Source organism: Gracilinanus agilis, chromosome 3 (assembly GCF_016433145.1).
Source record: "Gracilinanus agilis isolate LMUSP501 chromosome 3, AgileGrace, whole genome shotgun sequence".
Classification (NCBI taxonomy): domain Eukaryota; kingdom Metazoa; phylum Chordata; class Mammalia; order Didelphimorphia; family Didelphidae; genus Gracilinanus; species Gracilinanus agilis.
In genome coordinates, this window is record NC_058132.1 from 431,734,914 (window position 1) to 431,753,111 (window position 18,198).

The 18,198-nt window shown below is 33.4% G+C and overlaps 1 protein-coding gene across 1 annotated transcript in view; it reads right to left on the minus strand.

Moving 5' to 3' along the window:
- Positions 1–3,729: 3,729 nt before the first annotated feature.
- Positions 3,730–18,198, minus strand: part of GBE1 (1,4-alpha-glucan branching enzyme 1) — a 372,788-nt gene continuing 358,319 nt past the window's right edge. Inside the window, exons 15-16 of the mRNA XM_044670326.1 lie at positions 15,312–15,432; positions 3,730–4,808 (exon numbers count right to left, since the gene is read on the minus strand). Coding sequence (XP_044526261.1) covers positions 4,752–4,808; positions 15,312–15,432 — 178 coding nt within the window. The 3' untranslated portion in view covers positions 3,730–4,751. The remainder of the gene's footprint in view (positions 4,809–15,311; positions 15,433–18,198) is intronic.

Below are 18,198 nucleotides of genomic sequence, written 5' to 3' on the forward strand. Positions count from 1 at the left end.
TTAGGATGCTGGCATCCTATGGCTTATAAGCCTTGGAACTAAGCATATAAACCCAGGGCTTCTAGGCTGGATGAAACACTTAGTCTTACCTCTCATGCCCTTACACTCATTTCTCATCCCTCAATAGGAAATTTAGAAAAAAAAAATACCCTCATTTCACTGGTCCCAATTGTCTTCCCTTAGACAAGGTAGTCTCCTATTGGTGCTAGTTATTTCTTCATCTAAAACTGTATATATTTGAGTTCCACGGAACTCTGGGCCTTTATCTAGAGCAGTGATTCCTAAAGTGGGTGCCACTGCCCCCTGGTGGGTGCTATAGCGATCCAGGGGAGCAGTAATGGCCACGGGTACATTTATCTTTCCTATTAATTGCTATTTAAGTTTTTAAAAATCATTTTCCAGGGGGCTAAGTAACATTTTTTTCTGGAAAGGGGGCAGTAGGCCAAAAAAGTTTGGGAACCACTGGTCTAGAGTTTGAAAGCCTGAATGATTCCATGTCCAGAAACCATTCTACTTTGTAATGCCTTTGGCTAAGGGCAATGTGAGCTACACATCAAGACTATTCCTAGATGACAACTATTCTCCTCCTCCTCTTGGGAGGAGTTAACTGCCATCCCTCTGTGACTGCAGCTTTTCTTTCAAATTTCCTTCCCTTCATGTGTTATATCCTCCATTCAAATGTAATTTTGTAATGTCAGGGAATGTCTTGCATTTGTATCCTTAGCTCTTAGCCTACTACTGCCAAGTAATACATAAAAATTGGTTTTTATTCAGTTGCTCACCACTACTAAGATATTTAGGGGAAACCAGATAGCAAAAGAAGGCTGGGATATCCTAGAAAGGATAATAAAGAATATACAATGAGAGTTAGCAGACTGGGTACAATGGAAACTTGAGTTAGTGGAACTGCTATTTTGTCAGTGATGGCTGGTCCTAAATTTCTTCTTCTCATAGCAACAGGGTAAGCAGAGATGTCCCAAAATACTTTCATCTATTTGAGATGGTAGTTTATGCTGTACCTAGGCCCCAAAACATTTATACTATTGATACCAAAACATTTATACAACTAGATATATAAACACTAATGAAGGCTGTGGTCATATCCAGCCTATCACAATTATACATATGGAGATATTTTCTATGACCTATGACCTGGGAATGATTTTTTAGAATTTGACAAAATATGGAATTTGTTGTGTTCTTTTAAGGCAGGAAGGAATAAAAGTGATTATCCTAGTGTGTCTATGTCTTTTATCATTGAGAGGTCCTTTTATGGAAAGACAACCCACTGTCAAATACATTATTGGAATCCTAGACCCTCCCTATTATGTATAATTTAGTTATTGAAATATATAGAAAAATCAAGCCATGCAATATAAATGAACTTTTAAAATTAAATCATAAAACCATATGTTTTATCACCAGTTATGTATATATAATAGTTTTTATTTATTTTTGCTGACTTTTCCTACATTTATTTATGGCAGTTGTAACTAAGTTAGAATACACACACACATTCTTAATACTTCGTTGAATTATTTTTAGGATTTTAATAAATCATTTCGTAGGTTTAGTTCAAAAGGAATATTTTATTATCTATGCTTAAATGTCAACTCCGCCAAGGACAGTCCCAAGCCCGGCTGAAAAAGGAGGAGGGTTGGGCGCGAGGCTAGCAACCTCATTCCGTAAAAACATCACCTGCTACAGAAACTGCAACCTCATTAAACCAACAAAACCAACGATCGCCTAGTCTGGAAGATTGCTCTCCAACAGAGTCCACGACGCGTGCTGGCAAAAGCCAACAAACTCCAGGCCTACATCAAATCTTGAACATCAGATGGCCTGAAAAGATCTCCAATACCAGACTCTGGGAAAGAACAATTCAGTATCCCATCAGTCAGGACGCTATGAAAAAAAAATATGGAACCCACCAGGGAGGAGAAAAGTCGGAAGGCCAAAACAGACCTGGCAAAGATATGCCCAGTTGGTGGAAGTTACCCAGAACAGAGTCCTTTGGCGTGAGATGGTTGCGGCCCTATGCTCCTCTGGGAGTCAATAGGAATAATAATAATAATGCTTAAATGTCAAATCTGAATTATACACCTTAATTAAAGCTTTAAAAAAGAAAAAGGGAAAAGGAGTTGTAAAACAACAGTTTTTTTGAAGGTACAAAAATAATACTTAAGTACTTTAAAGTTAGAAGCTTCAATTCTTATTATGTTTGCTAATGACTAATTTATCTGATGCATGAACTATTGCAATAGCTAGCCAGTTCATCTCCCTGCCTAAAGGTCCTTCCCATTCCTATCCAGCTTATAGTAGACGTAAGATAGGAAGGATTGGCTATCACCAATTCCCTTTCCTAGTTCAGTTGATGTAATCATTGGATTTGATCACAAATGATAAGGTGTTATTATTTAAAACCTACTCCTCCATAATTCCTTTATGGAAAATGAACTCCATCTGAGTCACCTGGAAACAACATTACTGGATGAACAAAAATTGGCCATACCGTTGTAGATCTTTTAAATAATTAAGCCCTAGAAAGAGAAGGATTCAATGAAATAGAGATGAAGAAGGCATTCATTATAAGTCTAGAGTTCAACCAATTAGAAAGAGTCAGATATGGAAATAAAGCAGAAAGATGGTCAGCTTGACTGGATTAGAATACAGGAGGGAAAGTATAGTAAGACTGGAAAGATAGTTTTGTTATGAATGACTTTAAAGTCCAAATAGAGAATTTCATATAAAATATTAAATTCCATGGCCTTCACTGCTTGAAAGGCCAGGAGTTGTTTTCCATCTTTATTTTTTGAAGAGGCCCAATGACATTAAAAGGTGATGTCTTGAATGTGATTTAAGTGAGGCAAAGTTGCACAAAGTCATCAGTCTCTCTCTCAGAGACATCCAAGCCTAGTGGCAAGTCAGAATGATTGTGGATGCATTGGATAACCTCTGATGGCTTGACCAGGCTCTAGGCATTCTACAGTGCCTACTTCAGCTGCCTTCAAGACTATTGTAACAAATTGTTCTCATCCATCCATTCCACCAGAGGAAGACTTCACATACTTACAGATTTGAAGCACATGAATCACCCTCAACCTAGTTTAGCCCACATGTTAAGACAATTTTACTGAGGTGTGGGTGCTACTACATTTTCTTGGAGCAATGGGTGAAAATTGAGCGACGCCCAAAGGTAAATGGTTACTCCTGAAAATGGCATGCTTGCCCTCATGTTAAAGGTGCTAGTCCTTGCTGAACACTCCATATAGCCCAAGAAGGGCAGGCAGGTTAGAACTCACCATATTCTCTGGCTCCCTTAATGGGGCTGGGGGATAGACCCTTTGGAAATCTCCTTCTTCCATTGTACCACTTCATTCAGTCTGTGGGGAGGGGGGAGGTGATAAGGTTAATAATTTAGCTCAACTCAAAATTTAGAGAATAATCCAGAATTCCCTTTTGGGCTTGAGTTTCACACACCCTCACTTTTTCTGACTTCATTGCCAAGCTGTTTGGTTGCACAACCTTCCTCCTCCTCAACTTCATTTTGGCTTCAAAGACATTGAGGCTCAAACTCTTAAGTCTAGTAGACTTCTGCAATACCTAGAAATAAAAGATAAACAACAGAGAAAATAAATTTCAGGACAATTTTTTAGTACTGGAATAAAAGAGACCAAGCAGGGGTAAAAAGAAATTCCTGGCATAACCAAAAGGGAAAATGACAAATATTNATTAAGCATATTTTTAAAAGAGCATTCCTTATACCAGTGGAAGATTAATCTAATGAAAGTCAGAAAGAGTTAATGTCACTTTCAAGGATCACTGACTTTATAATAATAACAAAATTCTATTTATTAGTAGCTTGTGCTACAAATGCTAGGTACAGGTACACACAAATGATGTTTGATTATTCTCTGCAAATGAATATATTTTGATATCAAGTATGTTAAAATGTATTATAAAGTAATTACCTATAATAATAGATTAAGATAAGTCTGACTAAAAATACTTGGGGCATACTATTTACTAATAGAAAATAAAAGATATTTTCTGAACTCTCAGTAATTATTTTAAGGGTCAGAAAAACTGAGAAAGAAGAGGCTATAAGAATGTTATATGAAAGAGCAAATAAAATAAAAATGTTATGCTAAAATCACACATAACTGGCTTCACAAATAAAGTCTATCATTAATTTTAAAAACCCTTAACATTATTATGAATAATAATTATTTTTTTCCTTTTTTCCTAGATAGGATTTTAGAAGTGATAAAACCATGATAAATTTTCATTCACTGCAGTCTTTGCCAAATGCAAAAGAAAAAACTTATATAAAATAAAACTGGTATTCAATTTTAAAAAATTCTGCTTACTCATTACATTAAGGGAAGATTATAGCATATAATGAATAAATCAAATCTGAAATAAAAAAGAATGACATCATTATCAATTTACTTTACATTACTTTACTTTTGTAAAATGCAAAGGATAACTTGAGGATATCAGTCACTTAGAGCTTTGAAAATATAGTCCATGCACTCTAGAAATACAAAGATAATTTTCTCTAAACTTGTGATATATATGGCTCTGGAAGGGAGTTTTAAAAGAAAGTTTGATATTCCTGTGTATATTTCAATATTCAATTACCAACATTTAAGAGTTTAAAAAACTCTACAAAATAAAAGTTCTATGAATGCTCAATACTGGAACATAAAACAAATATCTGAATCCAGTGCAGGCAGATTCTGTCTTCTTCAGTTTGGCATATCCATATTTTGAAGTATAAGACCCACTCTGCTTGGAATGTATACCTAATTTTTTAAAGTAAGAAAAAAAAGTCAATATAATCTTGTCAGTACGGTTTATGAAAATCATTAGATATAAAGATTTTTTACTATAGACTTCAAGAAATAAGTTTGACGGCATGATTCAAACTTGTTTCCTTAAGGCTATTAGTCTTGATGAATCATATTTAAAATCTTATAGTAAGAGTAATCTAAACTGTATACAGTACTTTTCCAATCTTTGTCCTAAAGTTAATATGACAGCATTTTAAAAACAATTACCACTAGAGGGCTCAGTATGATTTATAATTGTCAGTGTTAAGATTACTCAGAACATGTAAGGCAGACTGACTGAAGAGTGATTATATGTAAAACCCAGTGGAACTGTGGGGAGAGGTGTGGGAAAGAGGGAAAGAACATGAATCATGAAACCATGGGAAAATATTCTAAATAAAAAATTAAAACAATCTTATTGCTATGTTTGAACACTAGTGTGTGAATTAAAGTTTGTCTGAGACCTATGATGCCATTTCATTCAGGTAAACAGGGGTAATGTGACAAAGCAATGTTTTGGAACTATCTTTGCATCTTGAGAGCATTACTTATGAAAATGTTTCCTATTGACATTTTTTTCATTGAAGAATAAGACCTTAATGAATGCAATCAAAGGAATCCGATAAGGTACACACCTTTAACTCCAGGTGGCATACCAAAAACCATTTTTCTAATTAGTCACAAACATTCATTTCACTTTATAAAGATGGGAAATTTTAATAAACACATCAACATTTCACATGAAGTTCTCTAACATTTATTTCTTAAAATAGCATTCACGCAATTGAGCAATTTTTTGCCTTTTGAGCACTGTTTTTGATTTTGTTGTTGTGGTTTAGTCATTTTAGTCATGTCTGACTCTTCATGAAAACAAATGGAGTTTTCTTAGCATTTTTGAGTGGTTTGCCATTTCCTTCTCCAGCTTATTCTACAGATGAGGAAACTGAGGCAAACATGGGCAAGTGACTTGCTCAGAGTCATACAATTAATAAGTGTCTAAGGCTAGATTTGAAGTCAGATCTTCCTGTCTTTAAGCCCAGCATTCTACCTACTTCGTTTGCAAGTGATGCACACTACTTAATTGACCAATATGCTACTTAATTCTTTATTAGTAGCATTTTGGAGGATGGAATTTATGATTTTTATTGGCATTTTAACAGCTTATTCATATAGATTAGTAATTGTTAAAAAATTTAAAGACTTAGAGAATTAACTGCTTGGGGGCACTGAGTCTATGACTTGTCTAGGATCACAATAGCCAATATGTCTCAAGAGTAAACTATCCAAATCAATGCATCATTTTCTCTGGAACTTAATATGTACAAATATGTTTATTAATTTAAAATGCATAAAGCTAAACTGGCAGAAATCTGACTTCACTGTGACAAAATCTACTTTCAAATCTTTGTTTTGTCATAATTTTTGGTTTTCCTAATGTTAGGAATTTTCTCTTCATTTCAACATGTGAGAGTTTCAGTCTTTCATAATCCAGAACCAGAAGGTAAGATAAAAAGAAAACATAAATTTAGAAAAAAAGGAATTAAGGGAACAGCTAAAATGGCCCAAATGATTCCAAAGAACTCATGATTAAGAATGCTACCCCTACCTCTGGAAACAGAGATGATGGACTCAAGATGAAGAATAAGGCACACGTAAATTTTTGGACATCGGCAAAAAGGGAATTTGTTTTGTTTGATTAGACACTTGTTATAAGAGCTTTGCTTTTATTTTTCCAGTAGTAGGTAGAGTGGGTGGTAGGGTGAGGTAGCTAGAGATAAAATATCAACAACAACAAAAACAGATAATTGAAAAGGGCCATTGAGATACTATTTTTTTTTAAAGTAGAGATTAGAGAATAGCATTAAAGGCTAGAAAGGAGCACTGAAACAGGATAGGTGAACTTATTATAAACTTTAAAAGACTCGCAAGGTATACATAAGTGAGTTCTGCAGTTTCCTATACAACTTTCTTTTACTTTTCTATTACGTATGTGGAAATGCCCAATTTGTTTGATGTTCTTTTAAGTTTAGAAAAAGCATTTCAAAATAAGAAAAGGCTCATTAAATGCAAGTTTTAAGAAAAGAGAACAGAATAGCTGATTTTCACTCAATGACATTTGGTATATTTACACAATATACTGTTTTCTCCTAAAGTTTTTGTGATATAGAGCTTCTAACAATTTATCTCCTTGAAAGAGGCAAAAGAAAATAGGGTTGATTTGAATATCTGGTATAGGACTAAAACAGGTTTGAAACTGGTAGATTTGGGGAAAATATGTATTATATATACATTTTAAATTATTATGTGACCATTGATACCTAACTTTCCATTAGCAGTATATTTTTTAAAAGTTATTTTTTGGAAAAGCTAAAAACTATAATCTGGTTTTTAGTATATTAAATCTAATGAAACTCTACATAAAACATTTTTATGTTCTGCAAAATTTTATGTTGCTAATATTTTGAAAGAAAAGCTAGAATTTTCAAAGAATTATACTTTTCCTTATCCAGACAATACTATTTGAACTGTTCTAATTTTTATGTTTCCTACCCTAGGTTCTTTCCTGTCCAGTATAAGAATGATTATGAACTCAGTTTAGGAAAAAAAAAAAAGCTGAAGATTGTAATAGCCCAAGGTGATATAGCCACATCTTTGCCAGACCTGAAACAGAGAACATTACTTACTAAATTCAACAGAAGTAGGCTACATTAACTTTTTTTTTTAAAACCCTTACCTTCTGTATTGGAGTCAATAGTGTGTATTGACTTAACTGTCTTTTGAGTACATTAGCAGATACAAATGTTTTTGCCATTTACAGAAATCAACCTTAGAAGGATATTTTTATATCAATATATTTTTATATCAATAATCTAGTAAATTCTACTATAATTTCCTTACCTTCAAATTGCTGACTTTGAAATAAAATTCTACAAGTCCTGCCACACCCCCTCCCTATCTTCTCTCATCACTGGAATTTATTTTTTAAAATTAATTTCTTCAACATTTAATTTGAAAACAAAAGATTTTTACAAACAGCACTGCATTGATTTTCTTAGTGTGTCTTTAGTAGGATGACCAAGATCTTTAATTCATAGCCTATGAGAATTAGTTGAAAGATATTAGCTCAGAAAAGGGCATACTTAGGAGAGACAAAATAGCTGCCTTCAAGAATGTGAGAGGCTACTTTTTAAAATTTTAACCCTTGCCTTCCACCTTAGAATCAATACTATTCATTGGTTTCAAGGTAGAAGAATGGTAAAGGTTAGACAATAGAGGTTAAGTGACTTGACTAGGGTCACACTGGTAGAAAATGTCTGAGGCCAGATTTTAACCTAGGACCTCCCATCTCTAGACTTGGTTCTCAATCTTTTGAGCCATCCAGCTGCCCCCGGTGAAGGGTTATCACAGAAAAGGATTTTAATTGTTCTGTTTTTCACAGGGAGGCAAAGTGGTAAATTTAAGTTTGAAAAGTGGAAAAGGCTGTCTTAGGAATAAATGTATTCTTCCTCACTGGTCATTTACAAGCAAAAGCTGAATATAAACACTGCAGAGGGGTTTCCTATTGTGAGAAGGGAATTCCCTCTGGGGAGACTAGGCATGTTAATCTCCCAAAACCCTCAATTGGGGAGGTTTCAACGCGTTCATCTCTCAATAGAATCACTGGGGTGATTGTGAGAAGGGAATTCCCCTCCCTTTGCTTTGATGTAATCAGTCAGCATTTAACATTGAGATGTGCAGGGATAGACAGGCCCTCAGAAAAAGGAAGTTGAAACCAAGACAGGAAATTTATTTCACAGGCACTGCCTCTCCTAGGCAGTGCCAGGTTCCTGAGACAATATGGGAGAGCTAGTGGGCGGAGAAAACTGCTTATAAAAGCAAGACAAAGGCTCCACTTGGACACTCTCATGCTCTTCTGACTGGAGATTAAACCTGAAGGAGCCTTTGTTTGTGGTGAGCTTCAATCCATTAGAACAGCAACTAGGGTATTTAGCTAGACAACTCTCTACCTCTTTCCTATATTTCCCTCTCTTTACTATCACTACTTTGATGTAATAAAGCTACTTAGTCTTATAATTTAATTTTAATTATTACACTAACCAGGTAGAGATTTAGGCTTTCTGAAGTTCCTACCAACTCTGAGATTCTGTGATATCAACAGGAAGGGATATAAGATAATGAGGGAAGTGTGTGATTAAGTATTGGTTCACAGTTCTAGACTTAACTGTAAACTAAACAAAGATATAGAAGCTAACCAGGGATAAAGTATTCTCTGGGCTAGTAGAGAAATATCACCACAAAAAATATTAAGGGCTAAAATAAATCAAACCATGGGCCTGCCACTGATCTATATATTAGTGATTGGAATAACTAAAACTAAATTCAATTTTCAAATATTTATTAAGTAGTTTACAGTGTGCCCAGGAGTCTGGTATCTGCCAAACATATCACTGAAAACAGACTGGCAGATCAAGTTGATCAATTACAATTGAAATTATTTTTGTATGGTTCTTTAACTGATCTTGCAATGAATTCTTTTAACACAAGTTGCATAAACTACACATAACTGATTAGATATTTAAATGTGCTTTGACTTGAGATAGTTTTAAGGGGACATACAAGGGCAGCAAAACATATATTGTTCTGTGTTAAACAAAGTTCATTTTCTAGGATAAGATAACTTGTGACTTTAGGAAATTGCCTAATTTCTTGGCCCATAACTCATCAGGCTGGTCATAAGAAATTTGATTACTGAAAATTTTTTAGGTATTGTAAGTCATGAAGTATCATCATTTAGTTTATATCATATACTAGCAATAGAAATTATGAAAATAGGTAAGATAGCATCAATTACATTTATATCACATAGGTTTAAAACTGAAAAGTGCTTGACATCAAAGATGAAATAGAATTAATTTTCTTTTTGAAATAGTAAATTTTATACGGGTAATATCAATTGTGCAATACAATTTTTTTCCAGCAAAATATATGAGACTGAAACCATCAATACACAATATATGGAAATGACTATTTATTTGGGGAGGGAAGGGTCACAAAGATGAAAATGCTATAGTTTGCAAACTTTCTAGGGAAAGAGAAATCACATTTCTCTGTACCAGGATAAAATGACATTGATAATATTTTAATACAGAAATGTAAATTCATTCATCTAATTTAGAAAAGGGGATAAGAACAATTTTTAAAGTATTTTATTAATTACTGTTTTTTGTTTTAAAAGATCTGAAAAATATTACTCTTCAGGATTAGGATTTTTTTTTTATTCTCACAGAACTTTAACACTATGTTACAAAAAATAAATAACTATGTCAAGTAGCTTATCAAAGTAGCTTATCTACACAAGAGCCCCTAAATGTAAAATGGGGATAATTAATGGAATTATTTGGTCACTTACAATAATAAAATAATTAATGATGATACCATTCTTCACATTTTCATTATACAGGGCTCATGTTTTCACTACAGCAATGAAGCAACTATCTACTTAGGAAAATTTTGGACTCAATTATGTGTTCCTATTCTTGCCTATGCTAGATTCATGTTAAGTAGAAAAAAAATTCTCCTTGGCATATTAGTCCCTAATATAATACTTTTATTGCATTTCAGCAACTGAAGCTCAAAGAAATGTGCATACTAAAAAACACTGCTGCTTTTTTCCAAAAAGAATAAGAAATGGTTCTACATCACCTTTTTTTTTTTTTTAAACTTTCTATAAGTCATTCTGATCATAGCTAACATGGCCTCAGTGAAAGTATATAACATAAACTGGATTTCTTGGCTTTACATTTTTTTACCAATGGGGAAAAAAAAAGAATCTAGAGCTTTTACCTGCTGATGCTGCAGTATGGAAAACTATTTTAGGAATTCTCCAAGCTCTGTTTGTTGCTATCTTTGAAAGCACAGATTTGAAACTTATTCAGCAGATCTTATGGATTACTGAGCTTGCAAATTAAATTCTTTGCAAATATATGCTAGTTAGCATGGCCTTAAATGTCACAAAAGTAGAAAAGTAAATTTTATCTTTTTCACTACTGTTTTATGGATACAGTAGAATTTCTTTAACAAGGCCTAATAAGTTTGATAAAAACGGTATGAAGTCTTTATGCTCAAGTGATATAATTGGGTCCACAGCATAGCTAAAACTGTGCAATGATGAATTTCATTACTACAGGATTCAGCTACCTTGTGGATGAGAGGAAAATTTATTTCTTAAGTCATACTGCTCCTTATAGCTGTTCCTTGAGCAAATCTGGCAAGAAGAAATTGGACTTACTTGGACTTCCGGTATTTTCTTGGTTCATTTGTACTCCTTATTTCAACCCTACCACCTATGACCTTCCCATCTGGAGCCTAGTTATTTAATATTAAACAATCCCCTTTCCAACACATGGTCACATAGAACAAGATGATGGAACAAGGCTCTGTTTTGCCCTACTTGTCTCTATGATTTACCATGCCCCTTACTGTAACATAACACTATTTGATATATACTCTTTTCCAGCTGCTGCATTCATATGAAGCACATTCTGTGTTTGCTGAATGAGTTGAATCAGTGCTGGGAAAAAATTAATAAGAGCAGTTGTTGCTGCTGTTAACTGTTTATTTTGATTCAAATGGGTGCAAAGATCTTTAGTGGTAATAAAAGGAACCAAGAAGTCTAACAGGAAAATATACTTCTGGACACAAATATTTATCCACAATAGTTAGAAAGGCTGGCATCATAAAACTCTTGCTGTCTCTAATGCCTTTGAGTTTTTTCCTACCTGAAAAAAAGGTTGTGTAACACATGCCACTTAGAGGAATGTGTGCAATTGCTCCTGTGAGTGGTTCTTAGTACTTCATTGCTTCTCCTATTTGAAATAATAAATTTCTTTCTGCTTCTGTCTCTAAATTCGGATGGCAATTGAGTTAGTTTTACTAAAGGTAAGATGCTAATACTTATCAGATGCTTACTAAATGCTTATTTATTGAATGAGTTTCTCATTTAATTTTCATTCAGTTCTGCCACCACTTTGACTACTAACTTCTTCAGACTGAAATAGAGACATTCCAACATCCAGAACTTGAGTTCTGAGAAAAGCAGTGCTCCCCAGACCATAAGCCTATTTCTAGCCAGAGACCCACAGTCATCCTCAAGAAAATCAGTATTTGTGAAGATACAATTTGCCAACTACTTTTTCAAAGGTTATGGTTTCTACTTCCTCAGCAGCCATAACTACTTAAGATCCAGGAAAAGAAAGTTCTCAACACCAAAGTCTTTAGATGGTTCAACCTCAGAAATGGGTAACATTAAAGAAACATTACCATCCTAAGGATAATGAGATCTTTGTGTCTGACTTGTAGGTGAAACCTCCTATTAGAATGTGAATTCCCTGAAAAAACGTACTTTCTTGCTTATCTATGTATCCCTCATGCTTACCTTAGTATGTAATGTTTAATAAATATCTTTTCATTTATTAATGCAAGAAGTGGCTTTTCTACTTGTTAAAATTAATGTAATTTATAAGATTTCATGGGAATAAAACCTAAGAGAGAAAAGAAGACTTAGAATATGTAAAAAGAAAAAGCCCAAAGCACATTAATTTTGCTGTCAATTTAATAAACCTAGGGTTCTTAATCTGAGGTCTTTGGTCTCCAAACTTGGATAGGAAAAATTATTTATTAATTTAATCATTATTCCAATATAAGATGTCATGTATGTGTATTTAAAAACATTATTTTGAGAAGGGGTCCATAGGATTCACTAGATTGCCAAAAAGTTACATGACACAAAAAAGGGATTAAAGAGTCCTAAGCCCTATAATATATAATAAAACCAGGCTACTTTTCTCTACCATAACAACTTCATATCTTGGAGTTTAAAGTCTAAATTTATTTTCCTTTTTGTTGTTCCTTCTGGTGAAGAACTATAGATGCTTTCAATCAATGCGTTTTAGGTGTAGGGCTGTATTCAAAAGTTTTGTCATTTTATCATATTGTTTTTTGTATTATAATATTCTGATTATTTGTCATATTCCCCTGAGATTCTATGATCCTTAAGCTCTATGTGCATCCTGTTTTAAAGTTCATTGATTTGTATAGAACTTATATCTTTTAAATCTGGTGGCTTTTTTAATCTCTTCTAACTTTTCTCCACTTTAACATTTTGTATTCCAAATTTGTATACTGTCTTACAGCTTCTACTTCCTTGGGAAGATTATCAATCATACATTTAATTTTTCCTGCTTTCTTATTTATTCTTAAATTCTATTTTCAAAAACTTATTTTTGAACCTAAATTCATTTCTAATTTCTTCCTTTGAGACTTCAATTTTGAATAAATCTAGAATATCTTCCTATTGTTCCATGATCTCTTGGGTGTCCATAGGACTGTCATCAATAGTTGTTCATTAACTCTTAGTGACTCCACTGGGTAACAATGTTTTCATCATATAATGATATTCATCATTATTTGTTTGGATTTCTTTTTGAGGTGTGGTACAGTGGAGAAAGCGTGTAAATCCCTTTTTTTCCCCTTGTCACTTCCAGCTCCAGAAGTCTAATTTACTTCTCTTTTTACAATAATCTAGTTGTTTTATCTGTTTATATACAAGGCTTCAATTAGGCTTTCTCATTTGGTATTTTGGTGTTTTAGCTTTTCTTTTTCCTTAGTCAATATTCTACCATTCTTCTTTCCACTGTTACATAAGGCCCTCAAGGTAAGACTGGCTCTCTTCGGATAGTGTGAAATTAAGTTCAACTGTACCAGGTCTTTGCTTGGAGTAACTTCTGGTGAAAGAGATCTGGCCCATTGAGTTTCCAATCCCCTTTCTGTCAAGCCAGATTTTCTGCTCCCACTAGATTTTGGCTCTCAGAGTGGATATGAATTTTTTTAGCTCCATCCCAATCCCTCCTCTTTTTCTTAACACGGCTAGGCCAAAGTAATAACTACTGATTCTTGGTGGATCAGTAAGTTGGGGGTCAAGAGATCAGAGGAAGTTTTGGGAAGAGTCACTGACATAAGCCAGCCTTATTGCTGAACCCCAAGTCAAAAGTACATAAACCTGCTTTGGAAGTCTGTGAGAGCTCAAAATATTAAAATTATCTGGAGTAATAGTTATTCTTGCGGTTTTTAGATTGTGTGGAAATTCTCTGCTTTTATTTTATAGAGTCAGCTGTATATGATATATATGATGTATATGATGTCTGGTCCAAAATCCCTTTCTTTTGGGGTTTTGGGATTAAAGACGTTTGAGTAAAGTATCTATTCTGTCATTTTACTGGACATGCCCCATGCTCTTTGAGAACAGAGGTTGTTTCATTTTTGTCTTTGTTTTGGCCCCTCAGACAGGTTTTTTTTTTTTATTAATTTTTTGATTGTCATCTTGAGGCCATCTTGACATTCTATAGCATGAATACTTTTCCCAGAATTCAACCTCATTAATTATTAACAATCTCATTTTTTTCATTGTTACTGCTAAGTCAAGATTGGTTTTCTCTTCAGTATAGTAGGAAATCAACTTAACGAGTCTGCACTAGTGATTTGGGGTGGAATTAGACAGGTGGGAGAGTATAGGAATGTAATGAAGTTTTCACACCCATTTTCAATTAAATCCTGCTGAGAACCCTTAGTACCATGTCTTTCAGTAATGTGTAATTGGAATTAAGAAATTATAAGGACTTATATAAATTAAATTCTAATAAATTACAAAAGTGCCTCACTGTTATTAACCAGAGAAGTAAAATAACTACACAAACCAAGACCTGCCATAGTCTAGTCAATAAAGACAAGCAGATGCTTTCCCACTGAGCATTTGTGTTTTTAATTCAAAAAAGATGAATCTTAGCAGTTAAGAGGACCAGATAGTATTGAGATTTGGACTTGAGTGCAGAACTAGATTCCAAATGAAGTTGTAAATTATTTCCCAAATCTCTGGTTTTATCTCAGAAGTTTATCATAATTATCTAAGTCCTTCTCAAACCAAAAAATACCTGAAATACTTATCCACATATTAAAAAAAAGTGATTTGAGGAAGTTGTGGAGAAAAATATAGGAAATAAAGTTTATGTACATACTTAAAATATGCTCATGTAATATTCTGTCAAATAATTTAACATTTTATATGTTGAGAAGAAAAATAGTATTTGCATGAAAATTTTTTAGAGAACTCCTATTTACATGGAACAACAGGGTCCAAAGAATAAAATTTAAGAAAGGAAGGATTAGTTTAAAGCAAGATAACAGACTAATTTATGATTATAAATGTCTAGGACAGCAACACAAAACAGAACTTATTCACAATTTAATATTTTACTTACCAAATTCTTCATGTTAAGAAAATATTATATCTTAATTGGACTAAATCTTCAACTTGTTAAATGCAAAAAACAGCTTTTTATTGTTATTACCAACTTCAACATCACCTTGAAGTTTCAAGCATCTCTTAAAGACAGAAAGAAAATTTTTAAGAATAATACTTACCAAAAGAGAACAGGGACGGCCATTATGTTCAAAATGCTCAGAAATGAAATCTGTATTATGGTCTAGTCTCTGATGTCCTCCATATTTCCCTTCATCAGTATCCAGAACAATTTTGAATTTATAATGTATTAAGGAATGTATTTTATTTTAACAAAATATCACAAAATGTCCTTAGAATACATACTATAATTGGCATTTTCTCTGTTTTTCAGAGGCAGTGTGGTATAGTGGATATTGATTTGGAAGCAAGGAGAACTTGGTTGAAAATAACTTCTGAAACTAGTTGTCTAACTACGTAGAAGTTAACTTAATCTCTCACAGACTCATTTTTCTCATATATAGAATAGATAAAATTTCTGTAGAAGATACCTTACAAAGCTGCTGTAAGAATAAAATGAAATAATATGCATAAAGTATCTTATAAACATTTAGATGTTATAGTAATGTCAACTTATTATTCTTAATAATAATAATATGTACTATACTAGGATTGGAAGACACAAAGATAAAAACAAAACATTACCGAGGCCTTAAGGAACTTATATTCATCCACTTGTTGGCATATCTTAGAATCTATTATAATTTGATTTTCCAAAGAATTCGATAGCTATATTTTACATATACATATTCTTTGTAATAAGTATTTAAGAATATGTCTTTATTAAAGTACCTATCATAGATGTCTTTACTTCTTAAATGAAATGAAGATGACTAAACTGTATAAAAAGTCTGAAGACAGAGTAGTTAGACTGGATATTGGCTTTCCTATGCAACCATGTCCAAGTAAAAACTTTTATGGGATTCACTTTCCTCATTTGTAAAATGATAGGGTTGTTTTAGATGATCTATGACAACCTTTCAAGCTCTAAATATATAATCACAAATATATCTACATAAAATGACCTTGAAAAAAAGTTACTCCCTTTCACATTTAGTAAGTTAAGTTCTGGGTTTACCTGGATATCCTCCTATAATTAAAGAAAAAGATAAACCAATAATAAAGAAGTTCATCTAAATTAGTTTTATTGAAGAGAAATGTCAATTGTTAATCACACTGACAATGACAATGACAAATGAACTGAATATAAAGAACACAAAAGCTATTAAAAGATGGTTGGATCCAGTCATCTCCTATTGTCTTTAAATGATGCTGTGCAGCTATCTTTTTAATGGAAATATAGTGAGTAAAAGCATGCCTGAATGAATGAAAAGAGCTATGAAAACAAGAATTCAGTTTCTGTCCCTCATTCCCACTTCATAAGCTACTTCCATAAAACCTCTTATGGAAGGATAAGGTATTCAGGATTATACCACTATAGTATTTTTAGAATCACTAAAATTAAGGATTAGCTAGCAGATTACTGGTTTAGTGTTGGGATTAGTGGCCTAAGAAAATAAATGTATTACTTAACATATTTCATAAAGGATAAGTGTAGGGGTATGGCTGATTTATTTATTCAACTCTATCCTGCTGAAATTAAGTCTAAAAATTTTCAATCAATCATAGGCATTAGATTAAGTGTGAAAAGATCTCTGACAACTATTGATGATGTCATAACAGGAAGATTTTTCAAGCACCTGAAGGATTTCATTATATTTTCTGGATCTTGCATTAAACGTACTGAGATGACTGAAATGGGAGAATACCAGAAATGGAAACAAATGTAGTATTCTAAATAAAATCTCCAAGAAAGAATAGCTGAAGAGATGGAGGAGGGGCTTTAGTTTTTGCTTTGTGTCTCCCCTCTGTGCTCTCCTGCTGAATAATTTACCTATTGAACTTCAAAGTATCTGGAGGATTTTATCTTCCCATCAGTATCCTAATGTTGGCTTCAGAAGGGCTATATTGAGAGCCAAATTGAACACAAATTCAAAGAAGCCAGCAAAGGAACGACACCATACTTACTTCTTGAGCATTCAATCAATGAGAGAAATGACTGTTCAACAACCTGTAGTTGTGAATTTACACATTTGTCATATGTCCTCTCTTAAGTTTGAGTTCACTTTCCCCTAGGCTTCTGGAAGAATGTGCCACAGACTTGGGTTGGGAGGGGGATGCTTTGTAAAGCTGGTTAATAAAATTGATTCTCAAATAAATATTTTGTGTTTTGTCTTACCCCACTAAATTGTAAGCTCCTCGAGGGTAGGAACAATTTTTCTTTTTCTCATTTGTATCGCCAGCACTTAGCACAGCATCTGGGTCTGAGCAGGTGCTTAATAAATGTTTACTGAATTTGACTGCTTCTTCCATACCAGGGTCAAATTTAGGTGTTTATGAAAGGATGGGCAGGAGTCATTCTTCTCAAATCTACTCCTCTTCCAAGCATTCTTATTACTATCACAGGCATAACCCAGATTTACAAATTTGTGTCTGGCACATAAGAGACTGTTTTAAATAAAAGTTTATTAATTTTTTGGCTTGACACCTCATTCTTACTCATAAGTTGCCAAATTTTGTCATTTTTGCTTGCATAACACTTCTTTGTGGTGTCTAGACTACTGTAATAATCTCTTGTTTGGTCTCTCTATCCAATTCATCCTTCACATGGCTTCATAAGTAAATTTATCCTAAAAACTAGGTCTGATCATGTCATCTTCCCCTCCTCTCTGTATAATATAAGAAGTCTAAGGTGCATGATAGAAAAATGATTAAAAATCCCTGGTGTGCATCAAAATGAAAAAAGAAAAAGGTATCAGGAAAGACAAATATTGAGTAGAAAGGCAAAATAAAGGAGAGAGTGAAAAAGGAAAGTAATGGAAGAGAGATAAAAGAAAGAAGTTGGCTAGTGTGGAGAAACCAGCAGAAGGAGTTATTTTATATTCTCTTTCTCCCCCAACCAAGTTTCTTCTGGCAGGATATGAATTTCTATTATTTTGAAATGCTATA